At 51.3% G+C, this 19,315-nt stretch overlaps 1 protein-coding gene across 3 annotated transcripts in view; it reads right to left on the bottom strand.

The window, feature by feature from the left end:
• Window positions 1–19,315, bottom strand: part of AREL1 (apoptosis resistant E3 ubiquitin protein ligase 1) — a 57,953-nt gene that overhangs the window by 35,518 nt on the left and 3,120 nt on the right. For all 3 annotated transcript variants that reach the window (XM_088447487.1, XM_088447488.1, XM_088447489.1), the window contains exons 3-11: window positions 17,568–17,794; window positions 17,178–17,415; window positions 16,935–17,098; window positions 16,679–16,850; window positions 16,228–16,445; window positions 16,073–16,150; window positions 12,044–12,185; window positions 11,585–11,706; window positions 6,908–6,983 (exon numbers count right to left, since the gene is read on the bottom strand). In XM_088447487.1, the coding sequence (XP_088303613.1) occupies window positions 6,908–6,983; window positions 11,585–11,706; window positions 12,044–12,185; window positions 16,073–16,150; window positions 16,228–16,445; window positions 16,679–16,850; window positions 16,935–17,098; window positions 17,178–17,415; window positions 17,568–17,794 (1,437 nt within the window). The remainder of the gene's footprint in view (window positions 1–6,907; window positions 6,984–11,584; window positions 11,707–12,043; window positions 12,186–16,072; window positions 16,151–16,227; window positions 16,446–16,678; window positions 16,851–16,934; window positions 17,099–17,177; window positions 17,416–17,567; window positions 17,795–19,315) is intronic.

Genomic DNA, 19,315 nt, shown 5'->3' with positions numbered 1-19,315 from the left:
CAAAATGTAGGAGTGCAGGCTGACAGTAGCGGGTACTGCAACGTGTATGAGTGCAGGCTGACGATAGTGGGCACTACGACATGTATGAGTGCAGGCTGACAGTAGCGGGCACTGCAACATGTGCGAGTGCAGGCTGACAAAAGTCGCCACTGCAATGTAAACAAATCTCTACATCAGGATTACATTTTAATCACAAGTTTACAGATAAAACAGAGGGGGAATGAGGGCCTGATACAGAGCCGGACGCTCTGACAGAGCGATCGCTCTGAATCATGGAGTTTTTTTTTTTAGTTTTGTGCGGCCTCCTGGCTGCTCGCATAGCTGTGGATGACCACATCGGGCTTGCGACGAGACCCTTGTGGTAGGGTCTCCTGGCAACAAGTCCCCAGAGAGCTTCCGGCTCTAATAGAGTGATGTCAGTGGGGCCGCACACAAACGGCAGGCAATCGCATGGGAACGCCTCAGTTTGTGAAGCCACCCCCTCACCACGCCTACAAAACGGGTCGAGCTGTCGATCAACATCGACATCCGCCCCTTTTGTAGTGAGTCTCAGAGCGAGAGAATTTCTCTCTCGCTCCAGGGCTTGCGCACTTGCGACGGGTCTGAATCAGGCCCTGAGTCCGCACACACATATTTTTATCAAACATATGAGCATCACCAAAATAACTGGCTGTACAAAATACAGCCGCCCGGAATCTGTGTGCGACAGGCTGCAGCCGCCCGGAATCTGTGTGCGACAGGCTGCAGCCGCCCGGAATCTGTGTGCGACAGGCCGCAGCCGCCCGGAATCTGTGTGCGACAGGCTGCAGCCGCCCGGAATCTGTGTGCGACAGGCTGCAGCCGCCCGGAATCTGTGTGCGACAGGCTGCAGCCGCCCGGAATCTGTGTGAGACGCGCTGAAGAGTCTTCCAAGCATTAAAATATACTGTATATAAATGTACTTGTATAACAACTTAGTGGTTCTGGAGCAAATTTCCTCCTTTATTCTGAGTAGTGTTATCGGGTTGGGTACAAGATGCTGGCGCTCGTGATCCTGGCTGTCAGAAGCCCGGCATCCTCATCCTGACAGGGTTAGGATACCAACACATGTCGATAAGTATCCTAACCCTCCCCCTCTTCCTACCCCTAATCCTCCCTGCCTAAACCTCCCTCCCCCTGCAAACTAAACATAACCTTCCCCCTTTAGTGCCTAACCCTCCACCTAGTCTCTAACCCTAAACCTCCCCCTAGTTTCTAACCCTCCCCCAAGTGTCTAACCCTCCCCCTAGTGTCTAACCCTCCCGCTAGTGTCTAACCCTAACCCTCCCCTTAGTGTCTAACCCTCCCCCTCCTAGTGCCTAACCATAATCCTCCCCTTAGTGTCTAACCCTCCCTCCTAGACCCTAACCCTCCCGCTAGTGTCTAACCCTCCCTCCTAGTGCCTAACCCTCCCCCTAGTGTCTAACCTTCCCCCTAGTGTCTAACCATCCCTCCTGGTGCCTAACCCTGACCCTCCCCCTAGTGTCTAACCCTCCCCCTAGTGTCTAACCCTAACCCTAGTGTCTAACCCTCCCTCCTAGTGCCTAACCATAACCCTCCCCCTAGTGTCTAACCCTCCCCCTAGTGTCTAACCATCCCTCCTGGTGCCTAACCCTGACCCTCCCCCTAGTGTCTAACCCTAACCCTCCCCCTAGTGTCTAACCCTAACCCTCCCCCTAGTGTCTAACCCTCTCTCCTAGTGCCTAACCCTAACCCTCCCCCTAGTCTAACCCTCCCCCTAGTGCCTAACCCTCCCCCTAGTGTCTAACCCTCCCCCTCCCCTTTGTGTCTAACACTCCCTCCTAGTGCATAACCCTAACCCTCCCCCTAGTGTCTAACCCTAACCCTCCCCCTAGTGTCTAACCCTCCCTCCTAGTGCCTAACCCTAACCCTCCCCCTAGTGTCGAACCCTCCCTCCTAGTGCCTAACCCTAACCCTTCCTACAAGTGCCTAACCCTAACCCTCCCCCTAGTGTCTAACCCTAACCCTCCCCCTAGTGTCTAACCCTCCCTCCTAGTGCCTAACCCTCCCCCTAGTGTCTAACCCTAACCCTCGGGTCTAACCCTAACCCTCCCCCTAGTGTCTAACCCTCCCCCTAGTGTCTAACCCTAACCAGCCCCCTAGTGTCTAACCCTCCCTCCTAGTGCCTAACCCTAACCCTCCCCCTAGTGTCTAACCCTAACCCTCCCCCTAGTGTCTAACCCTCCCTACTAGTGCCTAACCCTCCCCCTAGTGTCTAAACCTCCCTCCTAGTGCCTAACCCTAACCCTCCCCCTAGTGTCTAACCCTAACCCTCCCCCTAGTGTCTAACCCTCCCTCCTAGTGCCTAACCCTAACCCTCCCTCTAGAGTCTAACCCTCCCCCTCCACCTAGTGTCTAACCCTCCCTCCTAGTGCCTAACCCTAACCCTACCTCCTAGTGCCTAACCCTAACCCTCCCCCTAGTGTCTAACCCTCCCCCTAGTGTCTAACCCTAACCCTCCCCCTAGAGTCTAACCCTCCCTCCTAGTGCCTAACCCTAACCCTCCCCCTAGTGCCTAACCCTAACCCTTCCTCCTAGTGCCTAACCCTAACCCTCCCCCTAGTGTCTAACCCTAACCCTCCCTCCTAGTGCCTAACCCTAACCCTCCCCCTAGTGTCTAACCCTCCCCCTAGTGCCTAACCCTAACCCTCCCCCTAGTGTCTAACCCTCCCCCTAGTGTCTAACCCTAACCCTCCCCCTAGTGTCTAACCCTCCCTCCTAGTCCCTAACCCTAATCCTCCCCCTAGTGTCTAACCCTAATCCTCCCCCTAGTGTCTAACCCTCCCCCTAGTGCCTAACCCTAACCCTAGTGTCTAACCCTCGCTCCTAGTGCCTAACCCTAACTCTAGTGTATAACCATCCCTCCTAGTGCCTAACCATCCCTCCTAGTGCCTAAACGTCCCTCCTAGTGTCTAACCCTAACCCTCCCCCTTGTGTCTAACCCTCCCTCCTAGTGCCTAACCCTAACCCTCCCCCTAGTGTCTAACCCTCCCCCTAGTGTCTAACCATAACCCTCCCCCTAGTGTCTAACCCTCCCTCCGAGTGCCTAACCCTAACCCTCCTCCTAGTGTCTATCCCTCCCTCCTAGTGCCTAACCCTTCCTCCTAGTGCCTAACCCTAACCCTCCCCCTAGTGCCTAACCCTCCCCCTAGTGTCTAACCCTAACCCTCCCCCTAGTGTCTAACCCTCCCTCCTAGTGCCTAACCCTCCCCCTAGTATCTAACCCTAACCCTCCCCCTAGTGTCTAACCCTCCCCCTAGTGTCTAACCCTAACCCGCCCCCTAGTGTCTAACCCTCTCTCCTAGTGCCTAACCCTAACCCTCCCCCTAGTGTCTAACCCTAACCCACCCCTTGGTGTCTAACCCTCCCTCCTAGTGCCTAACCCTCCCCCTAGTGTCTAACCCTCCCTCCTAGTGCCTAACCCAAACCCTCCCCCTAGTGTCTAACCCTAACCCTCCCCCTAGTGTCTAACCCTCCCTCCTAGTGCCTAACCCTAACCCTCCCTCTAGTGTCTAACCCTCCCCCTAGTGTCTAACCCTAACCCTCCCTCCTAGTGCCTAACCCTAACCCTCCCCCTAGTGTCTAACCCTCCCCCTAGTGTCTAACCCTAACCCTCCCCCTAGTGTCTAACTATCCCTCCTAGTGCCTAACCCTAACCCTTCCTCCTAGTGCCTAACCCTCCCCCCTAGTGTCTAACCCTAACCCTCCCCCTAGTGTCTAACCCTCCCCCTAGTGTCTAACCCTAACCCTCCCCCTAGTGTTTAACCCTAACCCTCCACCTAGTGTCTAACCCTAACCCTCCCCATAGTGTCTAACCCTCCCTCCTAGTGCCTAACCCTAACCCTCCCCCTAGTGCCTAACCCTAACCCTCCCCCTAGTGTCTAACCCTCCCCCTAGTGCCTAACCCTAACCCTCCCCCTAGTGTCTAACCCTCCCCCTAGTGTCTAACCCTAACCCTCCCCCTAGTGTCTAACCCTCCCTCCTAGTCCCTAACCCTAATCCTCCCCCTAGTGTCTAACCCTAACCCTCCCCCTAGTGTCTAACCCTCCCTCCTAGTGCCTAACCCTCCCCCTAGTGCCTAACCCTCCCCCTAGTGTCTAACCCTAACCCTAGTGTCTAACCCTCCCTCCTAGTGCCTAACCCTAACCCTCCCCCTAGTGTCTAACCCTCCCCCTAGTGTATAACCATCCCTCCTAGTGCCTAACCATCCCTCCTAGTGCCTAACCATCCCTCCTAGTGTCTAACCCTAACCCTCCCCCTTGTGTCTAACCCTCCCTCCTAGTGCCTAACCCTAACCCTCCCCCTAGTGTCTAACCCTCCCCCTAGTGTCTAACCATAACCCTCCCCCTAGTGTCTAACCCTCCCTCCGAGTGCCTAACCCTAACCCTCCTCCTAGTGTCTATCCCTCCCTCCTAGTGCCTAACCCTTCCTCCTAGTGCCTAACCCTAACCCTCCCCCTAGTGTCTAACCCTAACCCTCCCTCCTAGTGCCTAACCCTCCCCCTAGTGTCTAACCCTAACCCTCCCCCTAGTGTCTAACCCTCCCCCTAGTGTCTAACCCTAACCCTCCCCCTAGTGTCTAACCCTCCCTCCTAGTCCCTAACCCTAATCCTCCCCCTAGTGTCTAACCCTAACCCTCCCCCTAGTGTCTAACCCTCCCTCCTAGTGCCTAACCCTCCCCCTAGTGTCTAACCCTAACCCTAGTGTCTAACCCTCCCTCCTAGTGCCTAACCCTAACCCTCCCCCTAGTGTCTCACCCTCCCCCTAGTGTATAACCATCCCTCCTAGTGCCTAACCATCCCTCCTAGTGCCTAACCATCCCTCCTAGTGTCTAACCCTAACCCTCCCCCTTGTGTCTAACCCTCCCTCCTAGTGTCTAACCCTAACCCTCCCCCTAGTGTCTAACCCTCCCCCTAGTGTCTAACCCTAACCCTCCCCCTAGTGTCTAACCCTAACCCTCCCCTTGGTGTCTAACCCTCCCTCCTAGTGCCTAACCCTCCCCCTAGTGTCTAACCCTCCCTCCTAGTGCCTAACCCTAACCCTCCCCCTAGTGTCTAACCTTAACCCTCCCCCTAGTGTCTAACCCTCCCTCCTAGTGCCTAACCCTAACCCTCCCTCTAGTGTCTAACCCTCCCCCTAGTGTCTAACCCTAACCCTCCCTCCTAGTGCCTAACCCTAACCCTCCCCCTAGTGTCTAACCCTCCCCCTAGTGTCTAACCCTCCCCCTAGTGTCTAACCCTCCCTCCTAGAGCCTAACCCTCCCCCCTAGTGTCTAACCCTAACCCTCCCCCTAGTGTCTAACCCTCCCTCATAGTGCCTCACCCTAACCCTCCCCCTAGTGTCTAACCCTAACTCTCCCCCTAGTGTCTAACCCTAACCCTCCTAGTGCCTAACCCTAACCCTTCCCCTAGTGTCTAACCCTCCCACTAGTGTCTAACCCTAACCCTCCCCCTAGTGTCTAAGCCTAACCCTCCCCCTAGTGTCTAAGCCTAACCCTCCCCCTAGTGTCTAACCCTCCCTCCTAGTGCCTAACCCTAACCCTCCCCCTAGTGTCTAACCCTAACCCCCCTAGTGTCTAACCCTCCCTCCTAGTGCCTAACCCTAACCCTCCCTCCTAGTGCCTAACCCTAACCCTCCCCCTAGTGTCTAACCCTAACCCTCCCCATGCCTAACCCACCCCCTAGTGTCTAACCCTCCCCCTAGTGTCTAACCCTAACCCTCCCCCTAGTGTCTAACCCTCCCTCCTAGTGCCTAACCCTAACCCTCCCCCTAGTGTCTAACCCTCCCACTAGTGTCTAACCCTAACCCTCCCCCTAGTGTCTAACCCTCCCTCCGAGTGCCTAACCCTCCCCCTAGTGTCTAACCCTCCCCCTAGTGTCTAACCCTAACCCTCCCCCTAGTGTCTAACCCTAACCCTCCACCTAGTGTCTAACCCTAACCCTCCCCATAGTGTCTAACCCTCCCTCCTAGTGCCTAACCCTAACCCTTCCACCTAGTGCCTAACCCTAACCCTCCCCCTAGTGCCTAACCCTAACCCTCCCCCTAGTGTCTAACCCTAACCCTCCCCCTAGTGTCTAACCCTAACCCTCCTAGTGCCTAACCCTAACCCTCCCCCTAGTGTCTAACCCTCCCCCTAGTGTCTAACCCTCCCCCTAGTGTCTAACCCTAACCCTCCCCTAGTGTCTAAGCCTAACCCTCCCCCTAGTGTCTAACCCTCCCTCCTAGTGCCTAACCCTAACCCTCCCCCTAGTGTCTAACCCTCCCTCCTAGTGCCTAACCCTAACCCTCCCTCCTAGTGCCTAACCCTAACCCTCCCCCTAGTGTCTAACCCTAACCCTCCCCCTAGTGTCTAACCCTCCCTCCTAGTGCCTAACCCTCCCCCTAGTGTCTAACCCTCCCCCTAGTGTCTAACCCTCCCTCCTAGTGCCTAACCCTAACCCTCCCCCTAGTGTCTAACCCTCCCCCTAGTGTCTAACCCTAACCCTAGTGTCTAACCCTCCCTCCTAGTGTCTAACCCTCCCCCTAGTGTCTAACCCTAACCCTCCCCCTAGTGTCTAACCCTAACCCTCCCCCTAGTGTCTAACCCTAACCCTCCACCTAGTGTCTAAAGCTAACCCTCCTCCTGCAACCTAAACATAACCTCCCCCCCTTAGTGCCTAACGCCTTGTTTTTTTTTAGAAATATATATTTAATGGCATCATAAAAAAAAAATTAAAAAAAAAGAAATGACAGGAACTTCCAAGTACAACCCTACACATGTGACTTATCGGCTTAGAAGGGAGAGGTGGCTGGATGTGAGGGGTCATTTAGGGCCTATTATTCAGCATTAGCAGACACTTCATTCATCTCTCAGACATGGCAGCTCTCACCTTCTTCATCTTGAAAAATCACTTCAAAATTTTTGCTCCAGTCAGAGGCAGAAAAGTTCCTTGTTGCTCTTAGTGACTGTAAGAAAAGAGGAAATAATGTGTCATTCTATGACTGGGGAAGAGAGAAGTGAGAGTCTCCCAGATCCTCTGCATCAGTTACAGGGAAGCGGCAGATCCTCTGCATCAGTTACAGGGAAGCGGCAGATCCTCTGCATCAGTTACAGGGAAGCGGCGGATCCTCTGCATCAGTTACAGGGAAGCGGCGGATCCTCTGCATCAGTTACAGGGAAGCGGCAGATTATTATTATTATTATTATCCTTTATTTATATGGCGCCACAAAGATTCCGCAAGGCCTTACACAGTACATAAATGAGCACACAAGAAAAACAGTTAATAGTAATACAAAACAATGCAGGACAAGGACAAGGTTATAAACTCAGCTGCAAAACACAAGCAGCAGGACATGAGCAACCAGGTGTTAGGTGCCGTTGTGGGGAGTTAGGAGTAAATGATACTATAAGTAGGGGGAGGAGAAACACGTGAGGATGAGGGCCCTGCTCGTGAGAGCTTACATTCTAAAGGGGAAGGGCAGACAGACAGGGGCGACACAGAGGGGTAGATAGTGAAGAAGGAGCATGGAGCAGTGGGTTAGGATATGTGCTGCGGAATGTGTGTGTAACAGATCCTCTGCATCAGTTACAGGGAAGCGGCAGATCCTCTGCATCAGTTACAGGGAAGCGGCAGATCCTCTGCATCAGTTACAGGGAAGCGGCAGATCCTCTGCATCAGTTACAGGGTTCCGGCGGATCCTCTGCATCAGTTACAGGGTTCCGGCGGATCCTCTGCATCAGTTACAGGGAAGCGGCGGATCCTCTGCATCAGTTACAGGGAAGCGGCGGATCCTCTGCATCAGTTACAGGGAAGCGGCGGATCCTCTGCATCAGTTACAGGGAAGCGGCGGATCCTCTGCATCAGTTACAGGGAAGCGGCGGATCCTCTGCATCAGTTACAGGGAAGCGGCGGATCCTCTGCATCAGTTACAGGGAAGCGGCGGATCCTCTGCATCAGTTACAGGGAAGCGGCGGATCCTCTGCATCAGTTACAGGGAAGCGGCGGATCCTCTGCATCAGTTACAGGGAAGCGGCGGATCCTCTGCATCAGTTACAGGGAAGCGGCGGATCCTCTGCATCAGTTACAGGGAAGCGGCGGATCCTCTGCATCAGTTACAGGGAAGCGGCGGATCCTCTGCATCAGTTACAGGGGAGCGGCGGATCCTCTGCATCAGTTACAGGGGAGCGGCGGATCCTCTGCATCAGTTACAGGGGAGCGGCGGATCCTCTGCATCAGTTACAGGGAAGCGGCGGATCCTCTGCATCAGTTACAGGGAAGCGGCGGATCCTCTGCATCAGTTACAGGGAAGCGGCGGATCCTCTGCATCAGTTACAGGGTTCCGGCGGATCCTCTGCATCAGTTACAGGGTTCCGGCGGATCCTCTGCATCAGTTACAGGGAAGCGACGGATCCTCTGCATCAGTTACAGGGAAGCGGCGGATCCTCTGCATCAGTTACAGGGAAGCGGCAGATCCTCTGCATCAGTTACAGGGAAGCGGCAGATCCTCTGCATCAGTTACAGGGAAGCGGCAGATCCTCTGCATCAGTTACAGGGAAGCGGCAGATCCTCTGCATCAGTTACAGGGAAGCGGCAGATCCTCTGCATCAGTTACAGGGAAGCGGCAGATCCTCTGCATCAGTTACAGGGAAGCGGCAGATCCTCTGCATCAGTTACAGGGAAGCGGCAGATCCTCTGCATCAGTTACAGGGTTCCGGCGGATCCTCTGCATCAGTTACAGGGAAGCGGCGGATCCTCTGCATCAGTTACAGGGAAGCGGCGGATCCTCTGCATCAGTTACAGGGAAGCGGCGGATCCTCTGCATCAGTTACAGGGAAGCGACGGATCCTCTGCATCAGTTACAGGGAAGCGGCGGATCCTCTGCATCAGTTACAGGGAAGCGGCGGATCCTCTGCATCAGTTACAGGGAAGCGGCGGATCCTCTGCATCAGTTACAGGGAAGCGGCGGATCCTCTGCATCAGTTACAGGGAAGCGGCGGATCCTCTGCATCAGTTACAGGGAAGCGGCGGATCCTCTGCATCAGTTACAGGGAAGCGGCGGATCCTCTGCATCAGTTACAGGGAAGCGGCGGATCCTCTGCATCAGTTACAGGGAAGCGGCGGATCCTCTGCATCAGTTACAGGGAAGCGGCGGATCCTCTGCATCAGTTACAGGGAAGCGGCGGATCCTCTGCATCAGTTACAGGGAAGCGGCGGATCCTCTGCATCAGTTACAGGGAAGCGGCGGATCCTCTGCATCAGTTACAGGGAAGCGGCGGATCCTCTGCATCAGTTACAGGGAAGCGGCGGATCCTCTGCATCAGTTACAGGGAAGCGGCGGATCCTCTGCATCAGTTACAGGGAAGCGGCGGATCCTCTGCATCAGTTACAGGGAAGCGGCGGATCCTCTGCATCAGTTACAGGGAAGCGGCGGATCCTCTGCATCAGTTACAGGGAAGCGGCGGATCCTCTGCATCAGTTACAGGGAAGCGGCGGATCCTCTGCATCAGTTACAGGGAAGCGGCGGATCCTCTGCATCAGTTACAGGGAAGCGGCGGATCCTCTGCATCAGTTACAGGGAAGCGGCGGATCCTCTGCATCAGTTACAGGGAAGCGGCGGATCCTCTGCATCAGTTACAGGGAAGCGGCGGATCCTCTGCATCAGTTACAGGGAAGCGGCGGATCCTCTGCATCAGTTACAGGGAAGCGGCGGATCCTCTGCATCAGTTACAGGGAAGCGGCGGATCCTCTGCATCAGTTACAGGGAAGCGGCGGATCCTCTGCATCAGTTACAGGGAAGCGGCGGATCCTCTGCATCAGTTACAGGGAAGCGGCGGATCCTCTGCATCAGTTACAGGGAAGCGGCGGATCCTCTGCATCAGTTACAGGGAAGCGGCGGATCCTCTGCATCAGTTACAGGGAAGCGGCGGATCCTCTGCATCAGTTACAGGGAAGCGGCGGATCCTCTGCATCAGTTACAGGGAAGCGGCGGATCCTCTGCATCAGTTACAGGGAAGCGGCAGATCCTCTGCATCAGTTACAGGGAAGCGGCAGATCCTCTGCATCAGTTACAGGGAAGCGGCAGATCCTCTGCATCAGTTACAGGGAACAGGAATACACTACATATCATTTAAGATAAATCCGTGGATACTTCTATTAATGTAAAGCTGTGGAATGTGTGTTATTATCTGGATAAGAGGTTAATGCTTTGTACGAGGGTTGTTCAAAAAGCAATGCCTAAATGCTCATAACTCTGAAATAATATGCAACATTTATTTGAAACTTTGTCAGTTTGAAGTTTAATATGTCTGCTAACTATATATGTAGTTTTGTTTAGGTAGTCCAAGAAATACCATGGAATCCAAGATGAAACAAAGAGCCGTCATTGAAGTTCTGGAAAAAGAAGGCTGCAGTGCTACAGAAATCCACAGAAGACTGAAAAAAGTGTATGGTGAGCGTACAAATGACCATAGCAATGTCAGAAGGTGGATGAGGCGTTTTCAAACGGGAGAATCGTCCGTGTGCGACAAACCTCATGGCGGCAGACCATCAACCGCAGTGAAAGCAGAGAACCGCCACAAAGTCGATGCCATGATTCAGAAAGACCATTGTGTGACCATCAGATATCAGTGATGACCTTGAATGTAGCCATGGCGCTGTAAAACACTAATCAATGATTTGGGATATTGTAAAGTGTGTGCTAAATGGGTTCCAAAGCAATAAACCAGGGATCATAAGGCCCAGAGGGTGGAAGTATGCAATGACCTTTTCACCAACTTTGAAGCCGACCCTGAGACATTTTTGGAAAATGTCATTACAGGAGATGAGACCTGGGTATTCCTTTATGACCCAGAAGCAAAGGCCCAATCAAAGCAATGGAAACACCTAAGTTCACCTAGGCCAAAAAAGTTTAAATCACAGTAATCCGTAAACAAAGTCATGGGCACATTCTTCTGGGATTGCCGAGGTGTTATTCTCATCGATTACTTGGAACAAAACCAATCAATCAACAGTGATCGATACATTATTACACTTAAGAAGCTGAAAGAAGCCATCCGCAAAAGAAGGTCAACAATTCGACTGTCAAATGTCATCTTACACCACGATAATGCCAGACCTCACACTTCGATGGCAACATCTGCGGCCATTGCCAAAATGGGGTAGCAATAATGCCACATCCACCATACAGTCCTGATTTAGTCCCTTCTGACTTTCATCTGTTTGGCCCTCTCAAATACTGTCTCCAGGGTGAACATTTTGAAGACATAGAGGTTGTTAAAATCGTCATACGTTCCTGGGTCAAATACCAACCACTGGAATTTTTCCAAAGTGGATTCACAGCTTGGGTTGAGAGGTGGAGAAAATGTTTGAGGGCAGATGGTGAATTTTTGAGTAGAGTCATTCTGTTACTAAGACTTCAAAGTATTTTACTGCAAATTTTCAAATCTGTATCTATAATATAATTTGAGTTGTGAGCATTTAGGCATTACTTTTTGAACAACCCTCGTAGACTATATGGATTGCTTGTATTACTGTACTAAGACCACGTCGGCATGGTTACTACTCACACTCTCCAGTAGCGAGTGTCTGCTCACTCTCAGAGTTATTTTGCTCCGGTTCTTCTTGCTATGAATGAGTTTCAGCTCCTTCTGGAAAAAACTGACTTTATCCTGGAACATCTCAGATCCACCTAGGACAGAAAGTGACCGTAACACCTGTCAGGCGCTGTCATCAGACGTTACCATCATTCATCCTCCAAGATCCGGCCCCCCGGTAACCCCCTGCCCCTTTCCTTAAACACATCATTCCTACCATACCTGTACTTTCTGCTCACCGCCCAACTTGTCCACATTTTTGAAGACCGTTCTACAACCAGGACTGAATCCCGGATTGTGTGGGAGTGTACAATGCCAGACGCTGTGGAGACGGGCGTCTCCCGCTGGTGATTCCTCTGGAGTTGGTCGGTAAGGTTTATGTGGTGTCAACATGACGGCTATAGGTACGAGACACATATATTATTTTCTTACCAATATTCAGGTGCAGGAAACGGGTGAATGTGGCAGCCATGATGTTCCGATCCTTGCAGCTGATCTCTATAGGGGGCTGCAGCCCATCATCCACCTGCAAGGAGAGCAGCCCATGCAGGGGGTCTGGGGGGAGGTACAGGAACTGCGGGAAAGATTGGAGACCTGATTACAGATAGAAGAGACTGACTGTAGGGTTCTCCATAGAATCGCACATACCGGAAACACACAGCGATATCCCCATGATATAAGATGGGGGAAATGGGTATTGGGTTCTGGCAAGAGAGACAGGCAGTGAGGGGTAAGTATGTAGAGACAGATAAGAGAGTGCAGAGGGTAGGACAGAGACAGACCGCATGTGATAAGTATACAGTACAAACAGAGAGTGCAGAGAGTAGGATAGAGACAGGCAGTGAGGGGTAAGTATGGAGTACAGACAGATAAGAGTGCAGAGGAAACGACAGAGACAGGCAGTGAGGGGTAAGTATAGTGTATAGACAGATAAGAGAGTGCAGAGGGTAGGACAGAGACAGGCAGTGAGGGGTAAGTATAGTGTATAGACAGATAAGAGAGTGCAGAGGAAAGGACAGAGACAGGCAGTGAGTGGTAAGTATAGTGTATAGACAGATAAGAGAGTGCAGAGGAAAGGACAGAGACAGGCAGTGACTGAGTATGCCGAAGCCGAATAATTGCATGCGACCGCAATTAAACCGTTATCGGACGATTTGGTCGTCTGCTGTCCGATTTATGTTGGTACAATCCAGGACGCACCATTGCATGTGCACGCACCCAGTGTGCGCACGTATCCACACAACACTAAATAGCGAATAATATACAACACTCTCACACTGACAAACACAATATTCCTGCAGGGTTTAGTTAGTAATGAGAAACAGCTTCTGTATACATGTCTGAGAAAAGAAATTAAAAAAAAATACAATACTATACTGTGAGTGTTTTACATATAAATTGGGAAGCCCCGCATACAGACAAGTATGGCTGTGGCAATTGAAATATAACCCAGACACTGATATGCACAATTGAATTTGTCTGAATGAGAAGTTAGAAACAATTGGCGGAGGTTTGCTTAAGAAGTACTGGCAAGTGTATTCTAAATAGGCAGAGGAAAACCTTTGAATTAGCTAACAGACGAAGTGGCAACGGCAGTCAGCTGGGGGTCTCCACCCTGCTTGAAAGTGAACCTCACTGCTTGTAACACCTTGCACTGTAGTTTTAAAATATGTTAGAAAGGGAGAATATATATATTAAATCCATAATAAATACACTGAATTGCGTAACACACACTCAGACTTAAATGCATAAAACACACACATAGACGTAGATGCATAAACACCGCACATTACGCACAGTTGCGCTGTTTATCATAAGCACTCTACACATAAACGTACCATGCATATTAGCAACTTTACACAAGATTCTCTTACACTTAATATAAAGGCTAATATTAGACGGTTTATTTGTTAGTGTATAATGTTATAAAACGCATATATTTGATATCCAAATTTTAGTATGTAGTAGCCACATCGTGTTTGGTGCTATTCTAAACCACATTTTATTTGCAGATCTCTGGTTCCATCGGCAAGGAGATCGCAACATGCGCCTGCAAGTTATGGATTATAGAGAATTATGTGTCAGAATGTACTTTGTATGTAGTGTCTATTGATTAGTTAAAACACACACAAAGAGCCATTGGAGGGCTGAACTACCATTGTACCAACTGACCTATGACAGAAGAAACAATAGGATTATGCCAACTTGTTTCTATTGTATTGCCTAATCTCTGCAAGGGTTTATATACAAGCACCCTCAACCGGCTAGTCAGTCATCATATTCTTTCTGTTGACGGAGGCTTCACCTTTGATGCCGGAAATCTGGATCCAGAGCGCCTGCGTAATGTATTGACTGTACCTTGTTTATGTATAATCTTTTGCGCTAATTGTATTTAGATCACAGCGTGTAACTATCTGCTTTTTGGTGAATAATATCTTTTTGTGCTTTGGAAACACAATCAAAGTCTGGAAAGCAATTATTTTTTGTGAGACTTATAACGCTAAATAGCGACATTTAGGGTGTATAGATAGGTAGGAATCAATAGGTAAGTATAGTGCACAGACAGATAAGAGAGTGCAGAGGGTAGGACAGAGACAGACAGTGAGGTGTAAGTATAGACAGATAAGAGAGTGCAGAGGGTAGGACAGAGACAGGCAGTGAGGGGTAAGTATAGTGTATAGACAGATAAGAGAGTGCAGAGGGTAGGACAGAGACAGACAGTGAGGTGTAAGTATAGAGTACAGACAGATAAGAGAGTGCAGAGGGTAGGACAGAGATAGGCAGTGAGGGGTAAGTATCAGATACAGACAGATAAGAGAGTGCAGAGGGTAGGACAGAGACAAGCAGTGAGTGGTAAGTATAGAGTACAGACAGATAAGAGAGTGCAGAGGGTAGGACAGAGACAGGCAGTAAGGGGTAAGTATAGACAGATAAGAGAGTGCAGAGGAAAGGACAGAGACAGGCAGTGAGGGGTAAGTATAGAGTACAGACAGATAAGAGAGTGCAGAGGGTAGGACAGAGACAGGCAGTGAGGGGTAAGTATAGACAGATAAGAGAGTGCAGAGGAAAGGACAGAGACAGGCAGTGAGGGGGTAAGTATAGAGTACAGACAGATAAGAGAGTGCAGAGGGTAGGACAGAGATAGGCAGTGAGGGGGTAAGTATAGTGTATAGACAGATAAGAGAGTGCAGAGGGTAGGACAGAGACAGGCAGTGAGGGGTAAGTATAGACAGATAAGAGAGTGCAGAGGAAAGGACAGAGACAGGCAGTGAGGGGGTAAGTATAGAGTACAGACAGATAAGAGAGTGCAGAGGGTAGGACAGAGATAGGCAGTGAGGGGGTAAGTATAGTGTATAGACAGATAAGAGAGTGCAGAGGGTAGGACAGAGACAGGCAGTGAGGGGTAAGTATAGACAGATAAGAGAGTGCAGAGGAAAGGACAGAGACAGGCAGTGAGGGGTAAGTATAGAGTACAGACAGATAAGAGAGTGCAGAGGGTAGGACAGAGACAGGCAGTGAGGGGGTAAGTATAGAGTACAGACAGATAAGAGAGTGCAGAGGGTAGGACAGAGACAGGCAGTGTGGGTTAAGTATCAGATAGATAAGAGAGTGCAGAGGATAGGACAGAGACAGGCGGTGAGGGGTAAGTATCAGATACAGACAGATAAGAGAGTGCAGAGGGTAGGACAGAGACAGGCAGTGAGGGGTAAGTATAGTGTATAGACAGATAAGAGAGTGCAGAGGGTAGGAAAGAGACAGGCAGTGAGGGGTAAGTATAGTGTATAGACAGATAAGAGAGTGCAGAGGGTAGGACAGAGACAGGCAGTGAGGGGTAAGTATAGTGTATAGACAGATAAGAGTATCATTTTTCACACATCCCTAAACAGTGACTATTGTTACTTACCGTTACATCTGTTTCCCCTATCTAGGGGACACTACCAACCTTGGGCTGTAGAGGGAGCTCTGAGGAGATTTCACATTAAACTAATCTTGTTTAAAGCTAAGTCCTCCCCCTCTACATCCCATCAGCCCCTCTTAGCCAACCAGATGTTTGTCTACACTGAAAGCTCATAGGAGAGCCTAACGAATAAACACTCAATCAGAGCCACACTCTAACCTGAGATTAAACACAGCGTGTACAACAAGAGGGAGGAAGCGCAAATGAAGTAAGGCAAACGGATTTATCGGCGAGTATCAAATTTGATAAAATTAGGAACGGAAATCCGGCTGGCTAAGAGGGGCTGGTGGGATGTAATGGGAGAGGACTTAATGTGCCCACACCTGACCGTGCCCTCTACAGCCCAAGGATGGCAGTGTCCCCCAAATTGGAGGACAAAGAAATATCTATGTCTAAACAAGAGTAACATTTTGCTGTACAGGATGGGCTGAGGTTTAAAATCAGTGGTGGGCGTGATACACAACAATGGGAAATAAAAAACACGAGAAGGGACTCGAGCTCACCTTGGTCCCAGGACACACTCGGAAAGTGAAGAGACGCCAAGGAATTAACCGCAAGTAAAACTCTTTAACTGACAGTTGCTGCAACAGACACGAAAGGGATCAGGATACAAGAATAAGCGGCTGCTCCCTTAACTTCAACAAAAACGCCTACTCACTTTGGGGGAGATGTAGAAATAGACCTTTTTAGGTTTCTTCATCCTCTCTGGAGCATTTCCACTAAGTGAGCAGCCGCCTCCCTCTTTCTGGCTGGGGGATGAGGGACTTTGCTGTCCAGAGACATTTGGCGGACTCGAAGGAGGATACAGGTACCCCTCGAAGAAAACGCCTACTCCGGACCGCGACACATTATTATCCACAGCTGACTTCTCAGCATCTACGGGCAGAGAGTAACAGCTCATGTGGGTGGAGAGAGCGCACTAACACAACACTCACGGGCTGCCCGCTAACACTGGCTGTAATGACAGGGAAACTAGAGTCCAAGTTCCTTGCTGTCTGACTCCTGGACACAGCGACACTAGAGAGATAATACACTAAAACATTGTGTCCGCTCTATACATGGACATCTGAGGAAAGCTACATGCACCACACTCCAGGGGAGGACCTCACCACTCAGAACAATGATATTGAAGTGTCCGTTGCTGATCGGCTGTCCCTGGTAACGTAGCGTGGCCTGGAAACATCCCGTCTGGAGCAGAGTGAGGTGCAGCAGAACCCGGTTCTGTTTCCCGATACAAACAGTTGTCTGACAGCAGCCGTCAGCCATACCCACCACACCCAGCTAGCGGAAGAGAAACAGATCACTCACAGGAATTTAGGGAAATGGCAACAACCAGCACAGGGCTCACAGAGACATCCCGCTCACCTCACTCAGGGTCAACGTGTAGCCCTCCAGGCCTCTCACACTGTCACTCGCTGGGTTGCCGTACTGGTCACGCGGCGCGATCTGTAGCAGATGCTGCTCCCCACAGGTCAGGACCAGCGTGGAAAAGTGACCGACAATCTGCGTCTTTGCTGGGACTACCACGCCTACAAGGAACCAGCGGTGATATCATGGCCACAATAAAGGACAACTATTCCCTACTCATTTGCAACGTTCCCCTCTTACCTGGGAGGAAGACCTTGTAATAAGGGCTATAGCCGACATTAAGACCACCGGCGCTGATGCTGATCTGATATCTCCCAGACCTCCGTACTGTGAAGGCAGCTTTCACCACATTCCTCATGGGATCCTGCACAATCTCCAGAGTCACCGGGACTTCAAGCGAAAGCTCAGTGTGCGAGACCCGGACCCGCAGGGCACCAGTCCCCATGACCGGGAACGGGTGTCCATTCCTGTAATACAACTGGGAAGCGGCAGCATTAGACAGCAGTGTCAGGAGCGACGGCGGAGATGGCTGGGCAGAGACACGAGCGCCAGGGACGAGGGATGGAACAATGAGACAAGGCGAGAGAATAATACAGGAGAGAAATATTATGCAGGCTTCAGTCTACGTACATGCACTCGAAATCCCATGGACTGTCCCACCTCGCAGGGCTCATTCCAGTCCCACGACACTTGGCAGGAGCGGGGCTCCAGGTATTTTCCCCGCACATAGTTATATATGGTACGCTCTGTGCCACGTTCCCGACCGTCATGGTGCCAGAAGGTAAGGACTCTGGAACTTAGTTCAAACAGGAATTTAATGGTGATCAAAAGCACGCACATCAAGCCCGTGACGCTGCCTGTGGGGGACAGAAACAGATGGAGAACACTGAGAATCTGGGCACTATAAAGAGTCCTGTGCAGGGCGTAATGAGGACAGCAGCATCCACCATACATACAATGCAAATAACATCCGGGGAATACGACACGTGGAAATTAGGCCCTGATTCAGAGGCGCTCGCTCTGAATCAGGGGGGGGGGGGCGGTTTTCTTTATCACTGGTCTCCAGGCCGCTCACTAAGCTGTGGGTGACCACCCACAGCTTTAGCGGGCGGCCTGACGATGGTTGCGATTATCGCGACCATCAGGCTTGCGACGAGATCCTTGTGGTAGGGTCTCGTCCATCGCAAGCCCAAGTGAACTTCCTGCTCTAATAGAGCAGGAAGTTCACTACTGACATCACTGGTGATGTCAGTAGGGCCGCCCACAAATGGCAGGCGCTCCTTCAGGAACGCCTCCGTTTGTCCAGCCACCCCCCCTGCACGCCTACAAAACGGCGCGAGCTGTCAATCACAATCGACAGCCGCCCCTTCTTGTAGTGAGTCCATTCACTCGCTACGGGTCTCGCGCGTGTGCACTGCCCGGCTATTGACCCGCTTACCAGCGGGTCTGAATCAGGCCCTTAGTTCCATCGTCAGTGGGTGGTGTGGAAATGGAAGCAAACAATCTGATGACTAATGTCCGAGTCATGAACAGATCATGGAGTCCAAGTTGCCTGCACGGTCTGTGCTTTACTGTCCCATATGGGCTAGTTTGTAATAGACAAAACAGCTCTTCTTGGGGTAGATTGGGGTAGATGTAGATGTATTATAGCGGCACTTACCGTGCTGCTATATTGCTTCCTGCTTCTCCTTTTTACCGATAACTCCCCCCTTCAGTGCTACCTGCTAGAGACCACAGCCCATCAGCCTAGTGCTGATGAGCTCTGTCTCAATCCCGGCCACTGAGCATGCGCGGGATCTCGCAAGTTTCGCGAGATCCCCGCGTGCAGCCTGGAGCCGGCAGCCGCCGCAGCAGGGACAGCGCTGTCCCTGCTGTGGGGAAAGGGCAGCGCCAGGCTGTAGCCGTCGATAGCGACAGCGGGCCGAACGGTCAGGCGACCTGACCGTTCATACATGGCCCAGGCTATCGGCGCTGCTATCTTGTACATAGCAGTGTCGATTACGACAGGGACGCATAGCGCCTGTCATTTACCGCCCAACCTCCCGATCATACATTGGGGTGAAGCGGTATCAGTTCTCATAACGTGCGCCGATACCGCTTCAGGGCTTCTTACATCTCCCCCATTGCTTTCTATGCAGCTGGTCACTCAGGACTTTTAGGGGTAAATTTCCTAAAGTGAGAGCTTTTAGAAGTGGAGATGTTGCACATAACAACCAATCAGATTCTAGCTATTATCTTCTAGAATGTGCTAGTTAAATGTTAAGTAGAATCTGTGATTGCCGCAGCCTCAACAGCAATCACCTGATGTGCTTCCCCGTGGCTCCACCCATGGCGTCTACACTACGGCGAAGCGAGTGACTCCCACCCAGCCCTACCGG

This window comes from Taudactylus pleione, unplaced genomic scaffold (assembly GCF_031769625.1).
Source record: "Taudactylus pleione unplaced genomic scaffold, aTauple2 ptg000433l, whole genome shotgun sequence".
Classification (NCBI taxonomy): domain Eukaryota; kingdom Metazoa; phylum Chordata; class Amphibia; order Anura; family Myobatrachidae; genus Taudactylus; species Taudactylus pleione.
This window is presented reverse-complemented; position numbering and strand designations above follow the sequence as displayed.